Here is a 24,289-nt window from a genome sequence, read left to right as displayed (position 1 = left end):
TCTGTGGTCATTATAAATGGGCAGGTTTTACATTTTTTCTGGTTGCAGGGAAAGGTTCCTGTAGCTGGTGGAGATGACAGGGAGCTTCTGACAATGATGCTTCTTAGATTTGAGGGCTGCTTGAAACACAAAAGTGGGCGATCTGGAAATATGGGTTGTAGTCGGGCATCTTTTTGTAGTAAAGGTGTCGTTTCCATGCAGTTCCCCTTAGCGCCTCCAGATTTGGATTGTAGGTAACTTGTAGAGGTACCCGGTTGCTTTCTTGTTTGGTTTTGTAATGTAGGAGGTGATTCCTTGATATTGTGGTGGCTCTTGTAATCTGGTTCTCAACTGTTCTTGGATGGTAGCCTAATTCAAAAAGGTCTTTCTGAGGCCATCAAGGTGTTTGTCTCTATCCATAGGGTTGGAACATATCTGATTATATCTGATGGCTTGGCTGTAGACAATAGAATTTTTTATGTGTTTTGGATGGAAACTGTCCCATTTAAGATATGTTGGACGGTCAATTGGCTTCTGGTACAGGGATGTCTCTATTTCATTTTTCTGTAGCTTAATGATGGTGTCCAAAAAGTTAATTTCAGTACAGGAGTAGTTGAGTGTAAGGTTGATGGTGGGATGAAATTGATTAAAGTGTTCATGGAACATCTTCAGCTCTTGCTCAGACTCTGTCCAGATGATTAAAATATCGTCAATGTAACGATAGTAGGCCAGAGGCCTGATGGGACATGAGGACAGAAAGTCACTTTCAAGCTTGGCCATGAACACATTTGCGTACTGTGGAGCCATTTTAATTCCCATCGCTGTACCAGTCTCCTGTAGAAATATGTTGTTATCAAATTCTAAGTAATTGTGGGTGAGGGTGAATTTTGTAAGTTTCACCACAGAATCAGCATTAATTCCTGTATGTTCCATGGAAATTTTGCAGTAGTTCACATTTCTCCCGATATGTGGGCATCACATACTAGCTGACATAAATGTCTATGGCTTGGATGTCCCTTTAGAGTTACTGATATGCTATTTCCTTTACTTTTTAGATAAATCAAAACACTTTCATCCTTCGTTGTGCTAAAAGGTAAGTGGCCACTGGAATAATTATGAATCCGTTCATGCTATCATTCATTAATTACATGTAAATGTAATACAAAATATAAAGTGGGTCAACTAAAAAACAAAATCAAAGTAATAAAATATATGAAATAATCCCTTTTCTGCACAAAGGTTAAAGCAGGCAGTAACATAAAAAACAATATTTTTTGAGGACAGGTAAAAAAAACTTTTTTAATTTTGTTCATAGTAACCATACTATATATACTTAATAAATAAGTTGTTAGTAATGTTGCCACCATTTTTATCATATATAGATTAATTTAAGTAAGCTATATTCTTGCAGAATCCAGCAAACATGGGTGACAGTGAAATGGCAGTCTTTGGTGATGCTGCCCAATACCTCCGTAAGAGTGACAAGGAGAGACTGGAAGCCCAAACCAGGCCTTTTGATGCCAAGAACACCTGCTTCATAGATGACCAAAAAGAACTCTATGTGAAAGCCTTAATCACATCTAGGAATGACGGAAAAGTCACTGTCAAAACCGTAGATGATAAGGTAATGATGGCAATAAATCGAATGAATCAAAAGACAAGTATACCATTTTTTTAAGTAAGAAATATTTATTTTTCTTCTCTTCAAGACTGTAACTGTAAATGATGATAAGGTTTATCCTCAAAATCCACCAAAGTTTGATAAAATTGAAGACATGGCCATGATGACTCACCTGAATGAGGCATCTGTGCTGTTTAACCTCAAAGAGCGTTATGCAGCTTGGATGATCTACGTAAGTCTGCACACTTAACTTAAAATGAAAAGCCTGTATCTTGAAAAACCTGAAAATTTGTAATCAAAACAAAAAATTAGGTAGTCTCAACTATTCTTATACAATTTTTTCCTTATAAATTACAGACCTACTCTGGGCTTTTCTGTGTCACTGTCAACCCCTACAAGTGGCTGCCGGTCTATGACCCAAAGGTGGTAGCCGGCTACAGAGGCAAGAAGCGTGTAGAAGCCCCACCACACATCTTCTCCATCTCTGATAACGCCTATCAGTTCATGTTAACAGGTAGAGAGTCTTCTTTTAAAACGAATCTTGATTGTGAGCTATATAGCATTGATTTGCTGTGAATATTTATTTTGATAGATCGTGAAAATCAGTCTGTCCTGATTACGTAAGTCAAACACCCTGTTCTTATTTATTAATTATATATTTTAATATTTTATAATTTCATAGCAATACTACTTGATTAAACTGTAAGCCAAATATCCATTCATAATGTTAAGATTCGTAGTGGGGTGGAAAGGTACAAAGGTATTATTACTCATAGCCTTTTTACTCTCAGTTCAGTGATAATTCTGCTTTATGTAATTAGGTTAATTTAATTTACAATTTATATTAGTTACATTTCATGTAATCATATCATAGTTTGTAGCGATATAATGAACCATGTTTCCTTCATTGTACTTTCACTGTTGTTGAAGATAATGCTTGTTCCCAATTATATATATTTCAGTGTAAATGCAGCTTAAACCTCTAAATATTAAAACTATTTCCTATGGAAGAGGAGGGCACTGCTTTCAATCTTTATATTCTTATCCACGGACTTCAGGGTGGTTTTAAATCAGGCATGTCCAAAGTCCGGCCCGCGGGCCATTTGCGGCCCGCGGTCCGGACTAATAAGGCCCCCAGGTATCCAGCAGCATGTACCTTGCGGCCGCTGCCGCTCTCGTCGCCACCGCCGCTCAGTACTCCGGCGCAGGGAGAAGAGCCGAAATCTCGGACATCGCGAGATTTCGGCTTTCCTTCTCCCTGCGCCGGAGTACTGAGCGGCGGCAACCGGCCAGCCAAGATCTCGCGACGTGCGAGATCTCCAGCCCCCAGGGGTTGTAAGACGTTCAGAGGTCAGATAGGCTGAAGACCTCAGCTTAGTTGTGTAAAATTATATAAATAATATATATATTAAGTTATATATAAGTCCCTGCGCCACCTTACACCTCCAGAAAGGTTAGGCCAGCAGGGCTCTCACACAAGCTTGTGGTAGAAAGCTGTCATACCCTTCATTAACCCCTGACTGCCTGTCACTGTGCTATAATTCCATTATCTGATGTGCGACTGTTGCACAGCTTGCTATTCTCTGCCTGTGTTATAAAGCATATAGCAGTATCTTATTTTTGCTGTTCCACCCTCTGCGCCTTTTAATCTCTCCCCTTCTGGCCAATTTTTATAATGGCAACTACAAATAAGAAACGAAAAGTTGACAGTGAGGGCCGCCGCTTCCAGGACAAGTGGAAAGTAGAATATTTTTTCACTGAAATAAAGAATCACTGTGTTTGTCTGATATGCCAAGAGACCGTTGCTGTTTATAAAGAATTTAATGTCAAGCGACACTATCAGACGAGACATAGCACATACGACAAGCTAACAGGGCACGACCGAAGTGAAAAGTATAAGCAACTTGAAGCTGTTTTATTGTCACAACAGCGATTTTTTACAAGAGCCCGTGAGTCAAATGAAAATGCCACAAAGGCGAGCTATGAGGTGGCAGCGTTAATTGCTAAAAATTGCAAATCTTTTGCAGAGGGTGACTTTATCAAAGAATGTGTTATGAAAATGGTAGAGAATGTCTGTCCCGAGAAGAAGCAAGAGTTTTCCAACATTTGCCTGGCTCGTAACACTGTAGCACGGAGAATTGAAGAAATTTCATCGGATATTAAGAGACAGTTAATGTCAAAAGGAGCTGATTTTGACTTCTTTTCAATAGCCTGTGATGAAAGCACGGACCTATCTGACACGGCTCAGTTGCTGATTTTTTTAAGAGGGGTGGACGATGAAATGAATGTGACTGAAGAGCTACTTGACCTCCAGAGCCTCAAGGATCAAACAAGAGGGAAAGATTTATTTGATTCTGTTAGTTCTGCCATAGATGACATGAAACTGCCTTGGAACAAAGTTACTGGGATTATTACTGATGGGGCACCTGCCATGACTGGTGAACGAAGTGGATTATCAACCCTAATCTGTAACAAGGTGAGCGAAGAAGGAGGCAAAGCTATTAAACTTCATTGCATCATTCATCAACAAGTTCTCTGTGCTAAACATCTCCAATATGATCATGTTATGAAACCGGTACTAAAGACCATTAATTTTATCCGCTCTAAAGCCCTGTGCCACCGCCAGTTTAAACAGTTTCTACTGGATATCCAGGCTGAATATGAAGATGTTTCATATCATAACGATGTAAGATGGCTCAGTCGGGGGTCTGCACTGCAACGTTTCTACTCTCTCAGAAAGGAAATAGGAGAATTCTTGGAAACAAAGGGACAAACGATGCGAGAACTATCTGATCCAATTTGGCTGGCTGATTTGGGGTTTCTAGTCGACCTAACAAAGCATCTGAATGTACTGAACATGAATCTTCAGGGCAAAGATGCAGCGGTGAACCAACTTTATTCACACCTCAAAGCCTTTGGAACAAAGCTGCAACTTTTCCTAAGGCAGTTGTCACAAACACCGCCCAATACCATCCATTTTTCAGCGCTACAGGAAATAATTAACAGTTTTCCACAGGATGATATCCATGCGCAAATAAGCAGGTATGCAGCAGACATCACATCTCTGGCTGGGGAGTTTCAACGGCGCTTTCAAGATTTTGCAGCTATTGAAAAGGAGATCAGCATTTTCTCCTCTCCATTCTCTGTTGACCCCGACAATGCTCCTGATCAGTTGCAGCTCGAGCTCATTGAGCTACATTGTGACAGCGAGTTACGCAGTCGTCATCAACAGCTCTCTCTTGTTAACTTTTACCGCCAACTGGATAAGAGCCGGTTTCAAGAGATTCGAACATTGGCTAAGAAAACCCTGAGCTTGTTTGGCTCAACATATTTGTGTGAGAAGACATTCTCTGTTATGAACTTTAACAAGAACCGCGTGAGGACAAGACTAAGTGACTCTCACCTGCGTGACATTTTGCGCATCAAAACCACGGCCATTGAACCAGACCTAGTCTATGTGCTGCAGTCCAGATCCCAGTTTCACCCTTCACATTAGTGCAGGCTAGTTTCTTTTTTTTAATTGAGATTAATATGTTGTAAAATCTCAATTAATGTCAGTTGGATAGACAGTTATATATTTGAACACATGTATACTTGCTGTTATGTTCCTGTTCACATTTTTTGAACTTATAAGTTGACAGACAACCTTACATTACTTTGTGTAATGTACTTTAAAATGTTCCTGAGATATCTCAGTTTCCTGTTTTTATTATATTAAAGGGGTTGTCCAAGTTCAGAACCCAGACATACCCCCTTTTTCACCCAGGCAGCCCCCCTGCCATGGGCATCAAAGCATCTCATGCTCCGATGTGCTCCCTTGCCCTGTGCTATTTACAATGACACACTGCCGGTAGGAGGCTTCACCGGCTCTAATGTGCAGGCTTTAGCGCTGCTCTAGCTGGTTTACTGGTGATAAAGCCCGCCCATCAGTGCCGGTGACGTCACTGGGCTTTCTGCCAGCCCCGTGGAGAGCCGGGTATGTCACTAGAACTCCAGAAAATGCCTTTCCTCTGCGCAATTTAGTGCAGGGCAAAAGTAGGACATTGGAGCATAAACTGCTTCGATGCTCAAGTCGGGGAGGGGCTTCCTGGGTGAGAATGGGGGTATGTCTGGGTTAACCCCTTTAAGGCAGATTGATTAAACACCTGTTTAGATTTGTCATCCAAGTCACAAAATAAAAAGTATGCCGTTTTCAATAAACTTTGCAAAAAAAGTTTATTTGCATTCATTTTAATGGTCCAAAGAATGTCAAGCAAAATGATCGGCCCTCGCACATGTTCACTTCATCAAATTTGGCACTCTTAGAAAAAAGTTTGGACACCCCTGTTTTAAATGAAGATGTGGGGTAATGTTAATTGTAAAATAATGGTAAATTAATTTTAATAAGACTGTCTAATTAAGGAAAGCATCTTATTAAATTATCACTTAACCGAGAGCAAAAAGGCTGAGAAAAATATGACTTTTGTGCATTTCTTCCAGTTAGGAACCTTAAAGCACCACTCCCGCTTTTTTTTCTATTTTACTGCTGAAGTGGTATCACTAATGCATCTTCCCTACCCCTAGAAATATGAGCCGCTGTCTTCTGCTGCTCATGGCACCACTCTGGTCGTTTTCCGCTGCTCGTGACCTGCAGGATCGCTGCAGTGTTTGCTGGGCGAGCCGGAGGTCACTTCTCAATGTAAGTCTATAAGAAAAAGAACGAGGCTCTCACAGACTTACATTGAGAGATTGTGACTGTTAGCTCCGACTTCCAGTCAGTCAGAAAATGTGGTCACAAGATGGTGGAACAGGACCAGAGTGGTGCCGGGAAGAGCAGAAGAAGGCGGCCGGTAAGTATATTACTGAATTAGTGATACCACTCCGGAGGTGAAATAAAAAAAAAAAATCTGGAGTGGCGCTTTAAAATACATGGATATTTGAAGAGGTGAAATTAAAAAATAACAAAACGTTTTATACCGCTCTGTACCTACAATTACACAGAGTGTCCAGCTGATTTACAGTATGAAATCTGGTAGCAGATCCAACTTAAATTGACATATGAAAGCAACTGCTATTAAATCTGAATAAAGTTTTGTAAAATGGCTGATCTAAAACTATTTTGCACTCTTAATATGTAGAACTATGAAGACTAGATTTTTTTGCATTATATATTTACAAAGTAACGTTTATTGTATAGTTTTCAATGTATTATACTTTAGCTCTTTCTTTCTAACTTGTATCTATATTTTATCTCCAGTGGAGAATCTGGTGCTGGAAAGACTGTGAACACCAAGCGAGTCATCCAATATTTTGCAACAATTGCAGCTATTGGTGATTCCGGAAAAAAAAAGGAATCTTCTAACAGCATGCAGGTAACTTCTTATACTGCGGTACATACACTGGTGCTTGAAAGTTTGTGAACCCTTCAGAATTGTCCATATTTCTGCATTAATTTGACATAAAACTACATCAGATTTTCACACAAGTCCTAAAAGAAGACGAAGAGAAACAAATCAAATAAATGAGTAAAAAATATGAGAGTCATATTTAAATGAGAAAAAATGATCCTATATCACATTTGTCTGACTGGAAAAAGCATGTGAATATTTGCTTTCAAGGTGTGACCCTCTTGTCCAGCAAAAACTACATCTAAAATTTTTCAGTAATTGTTGATTAGTCCTGCACATTGTTTTGAAGGTATTTTAGCAACCCTGTTATGTTGGTGGGATTTCCCCCATTAACTGCTCATTTTAGATTCTTCCACATTTATGTAGGATTAAGGTCTGGATTTTGACTTGGCCATTCCAAAACCTTAACTTTATTCTTCTTTAATCAATCTTCTGTAGGACAACATGTGTGCTTTAAATTAGCACAAAGTCACCAAATCGGTGTCACTCCAAACAATCATATTCTCCTGCTTATTTTTTATTTTGTTTGTTTTAATTATTAAAATAAAGTATTTACGATTTTAATATTTATTTTTTTTGTCTATACTCTTTTTTCTACCCGGGACTTTACATCAGTGGGTATTGTGCTATTAACATGTGTGCTTTGCAGGGCTGTAGAGTTGGAGTCGGTGTCCATTTTGCTGGAGTCAAAGTAGGTATTAAAATGGGTCGACTCTGAACATTTATAATAAATTGGATATAGTAGTTCAGTGCAGTTTGTTCTGTAAATGTTTTCATAAGAATTTGTGAAACTTATGAAATGTCCTATTCTGCTCTATTTCTGATCTAAGGCTCTAGGCTTTTAGTTGAGATAAATCTGTGCTGTACTTTATGTACAGTTGAAACCAGAAGTTTCCATACACTATATAAAAAGACACATATGTATGTTTTTCTCAATATCTGACATGAAATCAGAATAAACCTTTCCCGTTTTAGGTCAATTAGGATTACCATCATTTTCAATATTTGCCAAATGCCAGAATAATCAGAGAGAGAGAATGTTTTAAGGCATTTTTATTACTTACTGCCAAGTCAAAAGTTTACATACACTAAGATTACTATGCCTTTAAATAATCCTGGACTGCCCATATGATGATGTCATGTGTTTGGAAGCTTCTGATAGTTTATTTGGCAACATCTGAGTTAATTAGAGACACACCTGTGGATGTATTTTATTGCACACCTGAAACACACTGCTTCTTTGTGTAGCATCATGGGAAAGGCTAAAGAAATCAGCCAAGATATCAGAGATAGAATTGTGGACTTGCACAAGTCTGGCTCATCCTTGGGTACAATTTCAAGATACCTGAAGGCACCTCGTTCATCTGTACAAACAATTATACACAAGTACAAACAAGATGGGAATGTCCAGCCATCATACTGCTCAGGAAGGAGATGGGTTCTGTGTCCCAGTGATGAACGTGCTTTGGTCTGACATGTGCATATCAACCCAAGGACAAAAGCAAAAGACCTTGTGAAGATGATGACGGAAGCTGGTAAGATTGTGTCAATAACCACAGTGAAACGAGTACTGTATCAACATGGGCTGAAAGGCCACTCTGTCAGGAACAAGCCATTACTCCAAAAGAAACATAGAAAAATCAGTTTAATGCTTGCAAATGCACACAGGAACAAAGACCTTAATTTTTGTGAGACATGTCCTGTGGTCTGATGAAAATAAAATTGGACTTTTTGAGCATAATGACCATCGTTACGTTTGGAGGAAAAAGGGAGAAGCTTGGAAGCCTAATAACACCATCCCAACTGTGAAGCAAAGCACGGGGGTGGCAGCATCGGGTTGTTTTGCTGCAGGAGGGACTGGTGCACTTCACAAAATAGATGGCATCATGAGAAAAGAAGATTATGTGGCAAAACTGAAGCAAGATCTCAAGACATCAGCCAGGAAGTTAAAGCTTGGGTGGAAATGGGTCTTCCAAATGGACAATGACCCGAAGCATACTGCCAAAATGGTAACAAGTGGCTTAAGGATAACAAAGTCAAAGTTTTGGAGTAGCCATCACAAAGACCTGATCGCAATCCTATTGAAAATTTATGGGCAAAGCTGAAAAGGCTGCGAGCAAGGCGACCTACAAACCTGGATCAGTTACACCACTTTTGTCAGGAGGAATGGGCCCAAATTCAGAGCAACTATTGTGAGAAGCTTGTGGAAAGATATCACAAACGTTCGACCCATGTCATTCAGTTTAAGGGCAATGGTACCAAATACTAATGAAATGTATGTAAACTTTCAACTTTGGAGTAAGTAATAAAAATGCCTTAAAACATTCTCTCTCTCTCATTATTCTGGCATTTGGCGAATATTAAAAATGATGGTAATTCTAATTGACCGAAAACGGGAAAGGTTTATTCTGATTTCATGTCAGATATTGAGAAAAACATGCAGATGTGTCTTTTTATATAGTGTATGTAAACTTTTGGTTTCAATTGTACATGCTCAGTAGTGAGGCAGTGCTGTGGAGTCATGGAATCGGACAAAAGCGTTGGCACCCTTGAAATTGTTCCAGAAAATGAAGTATTTCTCCCAGAAAATTATTGCAATTACACATGTTTTGTTATACATATGGTTATTTTCTTTGTGTGTATTGGAACAACACAAACAAAAAAAGAGAAAAAGCAGGAAAATTGGACATCATTTCACACAAAACCCCAAAAATGGTCTGGACAAAATTGTTGGCACCCTTAACTTAATATTTGGTTGCACACCCTTGGGAATAAATAACTGCAATCAATCGCTTCCTAGAACCATTAACAAGCTTCTTACACCATCTAAACTGGAATTTTTGACCACTCTTATTTTGCAAACTGCTGCAGGTGTCTCATACAGTACAGACCAAAAGTTTGGACACACCTTCTCATTTAAAGATTTTTCTGTATTTTCATGACTATGAAAATTGTACATTCACACTGAAGGCATCAAAACTATAAATTAACACATGTAGAATTATATACTTAACAAAAAAGTGTGAAACAACTGAAAATATGTCTTATATTCTAGGTTCTTCAAAGTAGCCACTTTTTGCTTTGATGACTGCTTTGCACACTCTTGGCATTCTCTTGATGAGCTTCAAGAGGCAGTCACCGGAAATGGTTTTCACTTCACAGGTGTGCCCTGTCAGGTTTAATAACTGGGATTTCTTGCCTTATAAATGGGGTTGGGACCATCAGTTGTGTTGTGCAGAAGTCTGGTGGATACACAGCTGATAGTCCTACTGAATAGACTATTAGAATTTGTATTATGGCAAGAAAAAAGCAGCTAAGTAAAGAAAAAAGAGTGGCCATCATTACTTTAAGAAATGAAGGTCAGTCAGTCCGAAAAATTGGGAAAACTTTGAAAGTGTCCCCAAGTGCAGTTGCAAAAACCATCAAGCGCTACAAAGAAACTGGCTCACATGAGGACTGCCACAGGAAATGAAGACCAAGAGTCACCTCTGCTTCTGAGGATAAGTTTATCCGAGTCACCAGCCTCAGAAATCGCAGGTTAACAGCAGCTCAGATTAGAGACCAGGTCAATGCCACACAGAGTTCTAGCAGCAGACACATCTCTTCAACAACTGTTAAGAGGAGACTTTGTGCAGCAGGCCTTCATGGTAAAATAGCTGCTAATAAACCACTGCTAAGGACAGGCAACAAGCAGAAGAGACTTGTTTGGGCTAAAGAACACAAGGAATGGACATTAGACCAGTGGAAATCTGTGCTTTGGTCTGATGAGTCCAAATTTGAGATCTTTGGTTCCAACCACCGTGTCTTTGTGCGACCGAGAAAAGGTGAACGGATGGACTCTACATGCCTGATTCCCACCGTGAAGCATGGAGGAGGAGGTATGATGGTGTGGGGGTGCTTTGCTGGTGACACTGTTCGGGATTTATTCACAATTGAAGGCATACTGAACCAGCATGGCTACCACAGCATCTTGCAGCGGCATGCTATTCCATCCGGTTTGCGTTTAGTTGGACCATCATTTATTTTTCAACAGGACAATGACCCCAAACACACCTCCAGGTTGTGTAAGGGCTATTTGACCAAGAAGGAGAGTGATGGGGTGCTACGCCAGATGACCTGGCCTCCACAGTCACCAGACCTGAACCCAATCGAGATGGTTTGGGGTGAGCTGGACCGCAGAGTGAAGGCAAAAGGGTCAACAAGTGCTAAGCATCTCTGGGAACTCCTTCAAGATTGTTGGAAGACCATTTCCGGTGACTACCTCTTGAAGCTCATCAAGAGAATGCCAAGAGTGTGCAAAGCAGTCATCAAAGCAAAAGGTGGCTCCTTTGAAGAACCTAGAATATAAGACATATTTTCAGTTGTTTCACACTTTTTTGTTAAGTATATAATTCCACATGTGTTAATTCATAGTTTTGATGCCTTCAGTGTGAATGTACAATTTTCATAGTCATGAAAATACAGAAAAATCTTTAAATGAGAAGGTGTGTCCAAACTTTTGGTCTGTACTGTATATTAAGGGTGCCTTTTCCCAACAGCAATTTTAAAATCTATCCACAGATGTTCAATGAGATTTAAATCCAGACTCATTGCTGGCCACTTCAGAACTCTCCAGAGCTTTATTTCCACTCATTTCTTGGGTGCTTCTTGAAGTATGTTTGGGGTCATTGTCTTGCTGGAAGACCCATGACCTAGGACACACACCCAGCTTTCTGATTCTGGGCACTACTTTGCGACCTAAAATTCATCGGTAATCTTCAGATTTCATGATGCCTTGCACACAGTCAAGGTACCCAGTGCCAGAGACAGCAAATCAACGCCAAAACATATTTGAACCTCCACCATATTTGACTGTAGGTACTGTGCTCTTTTCTTTGCAGGCCTCATTCTGTTTTTGGCAAACAGAATAATGTGCATTACCAAACAGCTGTATCTTGGTCTCATCTGTCCACAAGACGCTTTCCCAGAAGGATTTTGGCTTACTCAAGTACATTTTGGCAAACTGCAGTCTAGCTCTTTTATATGTGTGTCAGCAGTAGGGTGCTCCTGGTTCTCCTGCCATAGCTTCTCATTTCATTCAAATGTTGACGGATAGTTCGCGCTGACACTGATGCACCCTGAGCCGGTAGGACACCTTTAATTTCTTTGAAATTTGATTGGTGCTGAGAATCCACCACCCGGACTTACCTGCATTGCAACCTTTCATCAATTTTTCTCTGCTGTCCACTTCCAGTGAGATTAGCTACAGTACCATGGGATGTAAGCTTCTTGATTATGTTAAGCACCGTAGACAAAGAAACATCAAGATCTCTGGAGATGGATTTGTAACCTTGAGTTTGATTTTGTTCAACAATTTTCGTTCTCAAGTCCTCAGACAGATCTCTTTTCTTTCTGTTCTCCATGAACAGTGGGGCTCAACCAGACACACAATGCAAAGATTGAGTCAAGCTCTCCCCTTTTTATCTGGTTTCAGGTGTGATTTTCATATTACCCACACCTGTTACTTACCACAGAAAAGTTTCAACGTGCATCACATACTTGAAACAAAGTTGATTACTCACAATTTTGGAACGATGCTAACAATTTTGTCAGGCCCATTTTGGGGGTTTTGTGTGAGATGATGTTTTTTTTTTTTTCAAATTTAAATTTTATTTAGCCAAACAATGGCAAATTTTTAACACAATACAATAACAAGATAACAACTACAACATATGCCCGCAGGTTCATTAAAAATAAACAGATACACTGTAAGTAATCCGACAAAAGAGGTTGGACCAAGTAGGTCACAAAAATTGACCATGTTTGAGCTGTGAGCTTGAGGACAAGGGGAAGCATAGCAAGGTGAACCCAAGGAGGGTGGAAGGATATATAAGGGAAGGTCGCAATGCGGAATGCCAGGTATGGGGGGGGGGGTGCCCCATATGCGAGCGGTGTATTGGAGATACTAATAGTTGCAAGATGCCAGGGAAAGATTAGCCTTAGAGGATGAATTTCCAATAGATCTATATAGGGACGAGGTCAGGAAAGAGTCCCAGTAGAACCATTTAGTGGCAATTTTGTTCCTTTCCTCCCGGGTATATGTAATCAAGAATTCCATGTGTTTAATTCTTGCAATTTCTGTGAACCACTCTTCAAGTGACGGGGCGTCTGTGGACTTCTAGTGACGTGGGATGATTGTTTTAGCAGCTTGAAGTAAATGTTTCATGAGAGATTTTTTAAACCTTGGACCTGAGAGGGGATACATAAAAAGGAGGACGGCTTCCGGATTGTTGGGAATGTGTATATCAGTGACATGTTGGATTACTTTAGGTACATTTTTCCAGAACGTCTCTAAAGTCTCACAGGACCACCAAATATGGACCAAGTTGCCTTCATCTTTACCACAGCGCCAGCATAGATTAGAGGTCCCTGGAAACCATTTATGCAAGATCGATGGGACCCGGTACCACCTGGAGACGATTTTATAGTTTGTCTCTTGTGCTTTGGTTGTAACAGGTGATTTATGTGAAAGGTGGAAGCACCTGAGCCACTGGTCATTTGAGAACTTCTGCTGTAGTTCTGATTCCCAAGCCTCACAAAAGTGAGGTAGAGATTCTTGGTCAGGGGAAGAAAGTAACTTATATATGGTCGATATCGCGTGTGTCTTTCTCATAGGTGAAATACATAATATTTCTAAATTAGATAGGGGTCGCATCAGATCTGTCTTATTGGGTAAAGAGTGGAAAAAGTGCTGCAATTGCGAGTACTGAAAGCCAAGACGTGGCAGCGGGAGAATTCCATGGAGGATGGAATTTAGTGGTAGAAGGGAGCCCTGGGGGGCAATTTGGTAGAGACGTAAGGGTTTCTTTTTCAAACTGTTTAGAAATGGGCCAGAGGATGTTCCTGGTGGAAAACCAGGGTTGTCTGTGATAGGTAACATAGGACCAGAGGGGTCTACCAGGGAAACTCGAGGGTGTGGCATATGTATGGTTTTAAGGGTATGTCTTGTACTAAAAGATAGAGGGACATCTTTATGACGGGGGACATATGGCCAAATCCATGGAAGTGCGGGCACTGATAGGGGGCAAGAGTCCTGGGCGATAGTAACCCAGCTCTTACAAGGGAAGCCCTGGACCAGATCCAGGATCCGCGAGTAGGCGGCGGCTAAGAAATATTTGCGGAAGTCAGGAAGGCCAGTGCCTCCCAAGTTTTTTGATCTAAATAGGATTGTGGATCTGATCCTAGGGCAAACCGAGGACCACACGAACCAGTTAAGTAGACGTTGTAATCTTTTCCAGAAGGGAAAGGGGATATACGTCGAGATGGTCTGAAAGAGATATAGCAGTCTTGGTAGGATTGTCATTTTTATACTGTTGATCCTCCCGAACCAAGAAAATTCGACTTGATTCCATAAAGCCAATTCCCCCTCTAATCTGGACAGGAAGGGTTGGAAATTCAAAGCATACAAACTAGTGAGGTTGGAGAGGACGTTAATTCCCAAGTAGGTAATAGAATTGCCAGAGGGCCATTTAAAGGGGAAGTTACTCTTCAGGGATTGGAAATATATACTAAAAGATCATCTGCAAATGCAGAGCATTTATATTCTTGGTTTTTGATAGTAATCCCTTTTACATTGGGGTTACTTCGAATGGTGTGCATTAGGCTTTCCATCACCAGAACATATAGTAAGGGCGATAGAGGGCATCCCTGGCAAGTGCCATTGCGTATTGAAAACTGGTCAGAGAGGGAGCCACTGATTTTAATTTTGGCAGATGGGGATTTATATAGGGCCAATATTTTGGATTTTAGAACCGGGCCTAGGCCTAGGTGAAGTAGTGTTTGCTCAATAGAATGCCATGAGATTCTATCGAATGCCTTCTCGGCGTCTAGTGATAGGACCATTAGTGGACATGTGTGTGTCACGGCGAAGTCAATGATATCGAGGGTTTTAAGGGTATTATCTCGTGCCTCTCTTCTGGAGACAAAGCCAACTTGGTCAGGGTGGATGAGTTTTGGGAGAAGCGGGTTCAATCTATTTACTATTAATTTGGTATATATTTTAATGTCCACATTTAGTAGGGAAATTGGGCGGTAACTAGCACATAAGAGGGGGTCTTTTCTGGGTTTAAGAATAACTGTTATGTTGGCTGAAGTGGATTGCGCGGGGAAAAGGGAGGTATCTGAGATGTGGTTAAATGTTTGAAGCATTAAAGGGGTTAACTGGGATGGGAAGGTTTTATAAATATTAGTGGTGAGGCCGTCTGGGCCTGGACTTTTGTTTCCTGGGAAGTCTTTTATTATGAGTGAGATTTCTTGGGATTTTAAGGGAGTTTCGAGGTTTTCGCGAACGTCTACAGGTAGCTTATTGAAGGGGGATGAGGGAGTCACTGATTGGATAGGGCTCGGATTTGTTTCATTAAGATTACAGAGCTTTGAGTAGTATGTTTGGAATATTTTAGAGATTTCTGAGGATGTATAGACTTTAGTGCCCTGTGCGTTCTTCATAGTGGGAATATAATTTTCAGCAAGTTTAGCCTTCAGTGCCCGTACTAGCATCTTGCCTGGCTTGTTCCCGTATTCATAGAATTTGCTTTGGCCTACCTGCAGGAGATGGGAAAAGGAACTTTCTAGTAAGCGCTTAACCTCCAACCTTGCCTGGAGAAGGTCCCTGAGAACTGCTGTGGAGAGCTTAAGTCTATGTAGTTGCTCTAGTCTTGAGACCCTATGCAGGGCTTCCCTAAGGGCCTGTGACTTTTCCTTTTTGATTCTTGCGCAGTGTTTAATAAATGTACCTCTTTAAACACATTTCAGGGTTTCCCACTTAATGGGTGGGGCAGTGTTGTCAGGGGAGTGGTTTACTTCAAAGTCTTCTATGCTTGTCTGTATGTCTGATATGCAGAGTGGATCTAGGAGTAAGGACTCATTCAGCCGCCAGGACCATCCTGTCCGTACCGGGTCAGAAGGAATTTTTAATGAGCAATATACTGGGACGTGATCTGACCATAGGATGTTTCCTATTTCTGTAGAGATCAACCATGGTAGTGCCCCTTGTTGTATTAGTATATAGTCAAGGCGGCTGTACGAGTCTTGTGGGGGCGAGTAGAAGCTGTAGTCCCTATCAGAGGGGTGTTGAATTCTCCAGGCATCAAATAGTTGCAGCTGAGAGAGTGTTTATTTAATTTTATTGCTGTATATGGGAGATGGGACTTGCCCTTAGAATTATCCAAAGTTGAGTCTAATGTTATGTTAATGTCTCCACAGAGTATTACGGAACCTTTTATTAGGGGGATGGAATGATCAGTTAGGTTAGATAAAAAGATTACTTGATCCTGATTCGGGGAGCAGGCATTGATGATGGTTAGGACCTGGCCCTCTATTAAGGTTGTAAGAATTACATATCTGGCATTGGGGACAACAGAGCAATGGATTATTTGATGTGGGAGGGATTGGTGAATTGCTATGGTAACTTCTTTTGAACGTGAGGTGGGATTATTGGCATAGTGCCAGCTTGTGTAGTGCTTATTTTTGATTTTGGGGGCATTATTTAATTTGAAGTGTGTTTCCTGGAAGCAGATTATGTGTATCTTACGTTTGTGACAATGGTACAGGATCTGGGCTCTTTTTTCAGGGGTGTTTAGACCCTTCATGTTGAAGGATGCGATGTTCAGTTCCGTCATTGGGAGGGTTTAGGGTTTTTCTTGGCGTTTTCCTCTGGAAGCATCTTGATGATGAGTATCCGCTCATGGGGGGCCACCCTATTGCACTGCGATCGAGAGGAAAGAAAGAGGAAGAAAGGGAGACAGGCGTTAGGACAATAACAAGAAGGCAGTAGTACAGCCACTGCAGCATTAACTGGGAGAACAAGAGTTTCACTTAGGAGCTTAGAAGTCGTCAACATGTGCGACTTGGGCTCCCGACCTATTGGGGGGAGAAAAATGGATACCATGGTGGAGATACAGCTCCGCTAGATAAAAAGAAGAAGCATTAAGTACAAATGATACAACAAAATCAGCATGGTGCACAGGAATCAATGTAATTCGCTCATAGTCCAAGAGAGGTGCAGATGGTTAGACTATTCGTGCTAGGACATGAAGTTTATCTCCGTAGACATGGTGTCAGTCAGGCAGGGTATCGCCTAAGTTTTAGGAAGTGACCATGTCGATGAAAGTCAGGGTATCACTTTCAGCACAAATTGTGCGCATCCCATAAGGTCCGTCAATCCACATCACGGGGCCTCTGTGGCTGAGGTTGGTTCCTTTTCCGGTTGCCACGAGGAGTGTCTCGTGGCGGAAGGGCATCCTGGGTCTTCACAGCCCCCATGGAGGACGATGGTTTTGGTCTCCCATCAGAGCCAGAGGGGCCAAAGGATATGACTGGCCAGGTGGAAAGGGAAATTTTAGGTAGGTCCAGTGCCTTTAAAAATGACAAAAATTCTCCAGGTGAGTGTAGAGTGTGGGTTCTGCATCCTCTTTGTACATTAAAGTAAAATGGATAACCCCATCGGAAAGGAATGTCCTTAGATTTTAACACATCCAGGATTGGCTTCAGAGCTGCTCTTTACGCCAAAGTGTGACGAGAAAGGTCTTGCAGTATGTGGATCGGGGTATTGTTGTATTTGATCAGTCGTTTTTTCCGAGCTGCTTGGAGGATGAGGTGTGATGGAGTAAAAGTGAACTCTGCATTTTAAGTTTCTAGGTCTTGGGTCCCCTGGGTCTATGGAGCATAGTGCCCTGTGGGCCCTGTCGAGTTCTATGGCTTGTCCTGGGGGACGGTTGAGTAGGTCATTAAATATTGATGTGAGGATCGAAGGGAAGTCAGCGGGGGAGATGGACTTTGGGAGACCTCGGACACGCAGGTTGTTACGTCTGTTTCTGTTCTCTAGGTCTTCCAAGAATTGTTAGAGTGAAAAAAGCTGCAATGACTGTTTCTGAACAGTTTTTTGGAGCTTCTGAATGGCTACGGCATCAGCAGATTGGGCTTGGGTTAGGGAGTCAACCCTGGTTGAAACCGAGGACAGCTCTGTACAGAAAATGGAGAATTCTTGTTTGCACTCAGAGATCACTTGGTTGGCGAGCGCTAGTATGTTGTTTCTTGTTGGGATGGTCTGCAGGAGTGCACGGAGTTCTGCTACAGAAGCTGGTCTGTTGTCGTCTGATGGTGGCAGGGAGCCCATAGCCTCCACGCCAGTGTATCCAGGCTGTTGTTGAATTTGAAAGAAGGGCCCACAGGACACTTGTCTGAATTGGATGACATCCCCACCTTCCTTTGACATGGATAGAGCAGGAGCTGTCATAAGCCGCAGGTGAGGCGACCCCCATTCCCTCAGGTGTGGAGTGTCAACATGGTCATGGACATCATGAAGCGCGCCCCTCAGGGAGTGAGGTGGGGACACCACACTCCACGAAGAACCCATGGACCACGTTGGGAAATTGGTGTAGCCCATGGGGACCAGCACAGGGGACTGGTTAGATGGAACATCCCAGGAGTGAGATCTGGCCAGGATCAAAATTTTGTGGGTTTTAGGAGCACTTTGCATGTGTGCACTCTCACCTAGGGTAAATGTGGCAGAGTTCTGAGGGATGCTGACCCCTCCAAGACATTGGGGGGACAATGGGGTTTCCATGATGTGGGCTCTTATGTTGCAGCAGGACTGCTCCTACTCTGTCATCGCGGCCATCTTGGTTAACCCTCTCCGAGGAGGCATGCAGGCCGTCTTGGCCAGGGGTGCAAGGGAGTTCGTCCAGGCATCTGGGGACCAAGTAAGATATCTCTGGCGGTGCGGGGGAAATCCGCCAAGTGTCAAAGCCTCTGTATCCCACAGGGGGACCGTCCTGTTGCGGGCAACGGCCGCAGCGAGGCTGCTTTGCGGAGTGCTCTGGCGAGGGGCAGTCCCGTGTCTCCGTCTTGTCATCTGAAGACCGGAGGGTTACCTTCGCTGCAGTAGCAGTTTGCCAGACCGGAGGGCTCCCTCCACTCTCCTCCGTGGCGTCAAGGCAGGGGGTTCATCCGAGCGCATTAACCACGCGGCCATCTTGAGTTTCCTCGTGGTCCACACATCTCTGAGGTGACGGCTCTTGTTGCGGTCCTTGGGGCTTTAGGAAGCTTTCCATGACCCAACGGAGGGCTGGGGTGCAGGACGGAGACCTCATCTTCATCTTTTTACATGTCTTGCCCATCTTGGAGAGCTGTTAGAGGGTGATCTTGTGGTTTGTGTAGCAGAACTCAGCTTCACTTAGCTCAATTAGCCATGACTAGCCACGCCCCCCATGATTTTTTTTTGTGGTGTTCCAATACACACAAAGGAAATAAATATACAAAACGTGTACTTGCAATTATTTTCTGGGAGAAAAATTTCATTTTCTGGGCCAATTTCAAGGGTGCCAAAAGTTTTGCCCATCACTGTATAAACTCCGGCATGGACACTGCCACACTTCCTAATAACCCATGAAAAAAACTAGTTGCCACCACCAATCATTTATACAGGCAGATTGGACACCTGTCAGGAAGCGTATGGCTTCAGGGGTGCTGTTACATTTTATATATTTAATCAAGAAAAGTAGGCAGTGTTTATAAAAAATATACAAAGATTTTGCAAAATGGGAACAAAACAGTACAGTATACAATCACAAAATAAAAGGCATAACAAAACAAAGTACAAAACCTGTGTCACAGAAATGGCTCAGCTTAGCGGACGGTAGCACTACTTAGAGAAACCGACATAACCATAGAGCACTGTGTCTTCCAGGGCTGACAAATGACAAAAACCCAAACTCAGATTTATATTAGATCAAGGTTACGCCCACATACCTCTTCTTAGTGAGCTCATGTGGGGTGGGGGGGGGGTGGTCGTGGGATGTGCTAGGTCTTTAGAAGATTATGAGATCCCCAACTTTCCGGATATCTTTGCCCCTGGAGGTCCCAGGCGAGAGCTATTGTTGTCATGTTTTCTATCACATTATTACCTTTCTATAGAGATGAAACATGGCATGGATAGCATCATCCATCTGTCGATATTAAGTTGAAGGTGTTAGGCCGGCCTTCTGGTGATGTGAATGAATGTGTTATGTTCATCATTTCGCCACAACAGCGAAAATATATCTCCCATAAATATCGGATAGATGCAAACCCCAATATTCATCACTGACCACTGGCTCCAGATTGTCTGAGATAATTCCTTTGAACAGAGGAAGCCCCTTGTGACAATACAGCCTAAAATCTTATCAGCCAGACGTTTAGGTTTATTAATCCAAGAGAAATACACTATTATCTTTGTGTTGACTTCTATTGGTCTGTGGAACAATGAATGTTTGATAATTATGTTGATTAACCTTTGTGGACCCTGTGGCTTATTGACTCACAAGACAGGAGGACAAACTAAGCAAATTCATTAAATGCTGGAACAATGAGACCTGAGTGCTGTCCTTTCCTCCAACCTGTGGATGTGGACTTAAAGAGAAGAATGCTTCTGGAGCAGTCAGAATTCAGAGAATCAAGGAGAAGGAAAAGATGAGACTCTGTCACACCATCAGCTTGGAAGCATGGCTTTACATAAAGAGACAGATTTGGATTCTACATGATTCCAGTCTAAGGGTACGAGACCCTGACTGGAAATATTCGGATCTGCTCCATTGACCATCAGAAAGACAGATACATTTGGGGAGACCAGGTTGGGATGATGAAGTCACCTAGCCCCATAGGTATTTGGTTTGGGGTTGCCAGGTGGGACCCTCCAGTCGCCAGGAACCCATGGAGACATTCGGAGAAGCCAGACTGGGACCACCCGGTCATCTGTCCCCATGGAAACTCTCAGAGAGGCCAGGGTGGGACCCTCGGGTCTCCTGGCCTTGTATCTCGATTGACTGCTAGCTTCCTAAGCTTGCTGCTATCTTCTTTCTGTGGGGGCCCGCCAGAAGCGGGGGGCCGCTGGTTGAGGTAGTTGGCCCTGGAAGTCCCCAAAGTCGCAGCTGTTCTATCCCAGGTGGGCGGAGCGGAAGGGTGAGACTGTGTAATGTGGTACCATCTTGGGTATTTTCTGGGACTGTTCCATGTGTTTATTGTCCATTTTGTGGTTCAATAAAGTATTGCCACACTGTTTTACCCTCACCCTATGAAGTAGTATTACGCCCACGGAAGACCCCGTGTCTTCACACCCCTACCTTGGTAAGTGTACTTCTCTGCCTCTGAGTATGCGAATCCGAGACTTGGTGGCTGGCTCTCAGCAGATCCCCTACTGTAATTGCATGTTCATGGCAGGAGGTCCTACTTCAATGGAGGTTGAGGTGTCAGCTCTCTCACTTCCCCAGTTATAATCCCATATGTTCAATGTGAGGGTGAAAATGTCCCCTCTTTGGAGATATCTTTCTGGATTTTACAATTTTTCTTTACATTTTTGTTCACTCTTCTTGGCTTGTCCTCCCCAGGTGTTTTATATCTTCCTGTTTTGGTCTGCTCTATCACATTCTGGGTTGGATTTTATATGTTCACCCTTCACTGAACTTCCTTGCTGGCTATACATTGAGTTGGACTTGAGTTTAGGAGTTCCAGCCGTTCAGCTAGGGCTTTACTTTGCATGTAACAAAGGCAGTTGATCCAGCACTTCCAATAAAACGTATATTTTTATTTAGAACAATTCATCTATAAAAGGTATATAGTTCCATAAAAAATCCACATAAATTAATGGAAAAGTATATCATCTGAGGAAATAGTCCCAAGGGAGATGCATCTTGAATGCATCTCCCTTGGGACTATTTCCTCAGATGATATACTTTTCCATTCATTTATGTGGATTTTTTATGGAACTATATACCCTTTATGGGTGAATTTTTCTAAATAAAAATATGCGTTTTATGGAAGTGCTGGATCAACTGCCTTTGTTATATTGACTGTTTCCTTTGGAATTTGGATCCGTGCACACCTGCATCTGAGAATAGGTGAGCTGATCGTCTATATTTTTTCTTTGCTTTACCTTGAATGGTAAACACCAGCTGAATTCCTGCAGTGAGTCTGTTTGTTTTCCTTCCCAGTTCCTCTTCCTTTCACCTTTTTAGGTTTCTGGGATGTTATACTTGTTGTTTAATTTTGGCTCTCCTTAGCTTTCCCTCTACCCTATATGAACGTGTTTTAATTTTCTCACCCTGGGTTTTTGTATCTTTCGGCACACTTTCCTTTCCTCTTATTGGAAGTGTGTTGCAGCCTCCCCTCTGGTTCCTCACGGGGTAAGAGAAACCACTCGATGGTCTTTTAGGGAGCCAGGTCCGAGGTGGTGTTTTTGAGTTGTGCGGCTAGGATTTTTCTAATTTGTACAGGGACCAGTGGGGTGTGTGTGTGGCATCTTCCTGTAGTAGGTCTTCCTTTTTAAAAAAAAAAACTGAAGGGACACCTGGTCCTCAAGACATAATTTAAGTGGATTTGGAAAGAGATTGGGAGTATTAGGTAGAGCAAGTTCTTGGTTCCAGGCGGGTCAGGTGCCCTCTGCAGTATCTTGTAAAGTGGAAAGGTTATGGCCCTGAAGATAACTCCTGGTTTCATTCGGAGGATCTTCATGCAGATCGCCTGGTGAGGGAGTTCCATCAGCGACATCAGATAGTCGGGACTTTGTAGAAGGGGGGGGCGACTGACATGGATTGGTTTTATGCTGCTGCGTGGGGTCAGATCCTCTGTCTGCTGAGCTATTGCCTTTTTTTCCCTGTCTAAATTGCTGATGGTTTCAATTGTCTTTGTTCCCCCTTCTTGGTTTTACTCCGCTCCAAGTGTTTTCCATATTCCCATTTGGTCTGCCCTATCACATTTCGGGTTTGGTTTTATATGTTCACTCTTCACTGCACTTCCTTGCTGGCTATACCTCTAGGTGGACTTGGGTTTAGGAGTTTGAACCTTTCAGCTAGGGGTTTACCTTGCATGGTAAACACCAGTTGAATTCCTGCAGTGAGACTTTGTTTAACTTCCTAGTTCTTCCTTTCACCTCTCTAGGTTTCTGGGAGGGTCTACTTGTTCTGTTTAATTTTGGCTGTCCTTAGCTTACCCTCTCTACTCTATATGAGTGTGTTTTAATTTTCTCACCCTGGGTTTTCGTATCTTCCAGCACACTTTCATCTGCTCTTGCTGGCAGTGTTTACGGCCTCCCCTCTGGTTCCTCAGGAGGTACCAGAAACACCTTAATGGTCTTTTACGGAGCCAGGTACGAGGTGGTGTTTATGAGTTGTGTGGCTAGGGTCTTTCTAGTCTGTACAGGGACCAGTGGCGTGTGGGTACAGCGTATCCCTGTAGTAGGTCTTTCCTTTCTTCCTTTACCCGTGTGTTTTACATTCATAACAGTGATAATGGTCTTGAATTTCTTCCATTTCTACAAAATCTGTCTAACTGTGGATTGGTGGATTCCAAACTCTTTAGAGATGGTTGTGCAACCATTTCCAGCCTGATGAGCATCAACAACTCTTATTCTGAGGTCCTCAGAAATCTCCAATGTCATTATTAATGTCAGACTTTAATAGATCCAGTTTTTTAAATAAAACACATCGCCCACTCCCACTTGATTGTCATCCCACTGATTGAAAACACCAGATTCTAATTTCACATTATCATTATCTGCTAAGCCGAAAGAGTTACTGGTACATGCTTTTGCAACTCACAGACATGTGATATTGGATCATATTCCTAATTTAAAAAATGTTAAAATCTAATATTTTTGATTCATATGTTTGATTTCATTCTCTTTTATTTATGCTTAGGATTTGTGTGAAAATCTGATATAGTTTTATGTCAAAATTATGCACAAAATACTGAAAATTTGAAATGGTTCACAAACTGTAAAGTACAATTGTAAGATCTGTTTAAATGTTAGTTAGCATGCTACATACCAACTGCTCAGACTTTGTAGGTGAGGATATGTAACTGAGGTAGTAGCATTTACTTATAAAAGAAAAATGCCTTCTTTGCATTCTGAGACCATGCTCCAGAAGCTTATGATAATTAAGACAGCTATGTAACTTAGAAGGTACATTGAGTGCCGATGTCAAGCTCAAGATTCCAGGGATGTGGATTTATGAGCCTCATGTTAAAAACAGATCCTGACACTATGCTATACAAACTATTCCTGCTACTGAATCCAGAGTACAAAAAGCAATAAAAAGAAAATATGAGTAAAGATGTAAATGAGAACAGAATCAGTATTGAAGTTGTCCTATTCTTATACCATGCATTCAACTCACTTCTACCATTGTTTTTCTATTGCATCTTAACTAAAGAAAATAGAGAATAACATGATTAATGATTATTTTTTATAGTTTACAACAGTATATACTGCACAACTGAATGTACACTTACA

At 42.0% G+C, this 24,289-nt stretch overlaps 1 protein-coding gene across 1 annotated transcript in view; it reads left to right on the top strand.

Annotated features, from left to right (window-relative positions):
- Positions 1-1,402: 1,402 nt before the first annotated feature.
- The window catches only part of LOC141154237 (myosin-4-like), a 55,291-nt gene continuing 32,404 nt past the window's right edge, over positions 1,403-24,289 (top strand). Inside the window, exons 1-5 of the mRNA XM_073639836.1 lie at positions 1,403-1,603; positions 1,689-1,832; positions 1,958-2,114; positions 2,193-2,220; positions 6,837-6,951. Of these exons, the coding sequence (XP_073495937.1) occupies positions 1,403-1,603; positions 1,689-1,832; positions 1,958-2,114; positions 2,193-2,220; positions 6,837-6,951 (645 nt within the window). The remainder of the gene's footprint in view (positions 1,604-1,688; positions 1,833-1,957; positions 2,115-2,192; positions 2,221-6,836; positions 6,952-24,289) is intronic.

The sequence above is a fragment of the Phyllobates terribilis genome, unplaced genomic scaffold, assembly GCF_046119375.1.
Source record: "Phyllobates terribilis strain yellow unplaced genomic scaffold, ASM4611937v1 Scaffold_7__3_contigs__length_470593459, whole genome shotgun sequence".
NCBI lineage: Eukaryota > Metazoa > Chordata > Amphibia > Anura > Dendrobatidae > Phyllobates > Phyllobates terribilis.
This window is presented reverse-complemented; position numbering and strand designations above follow the sequence as displayed.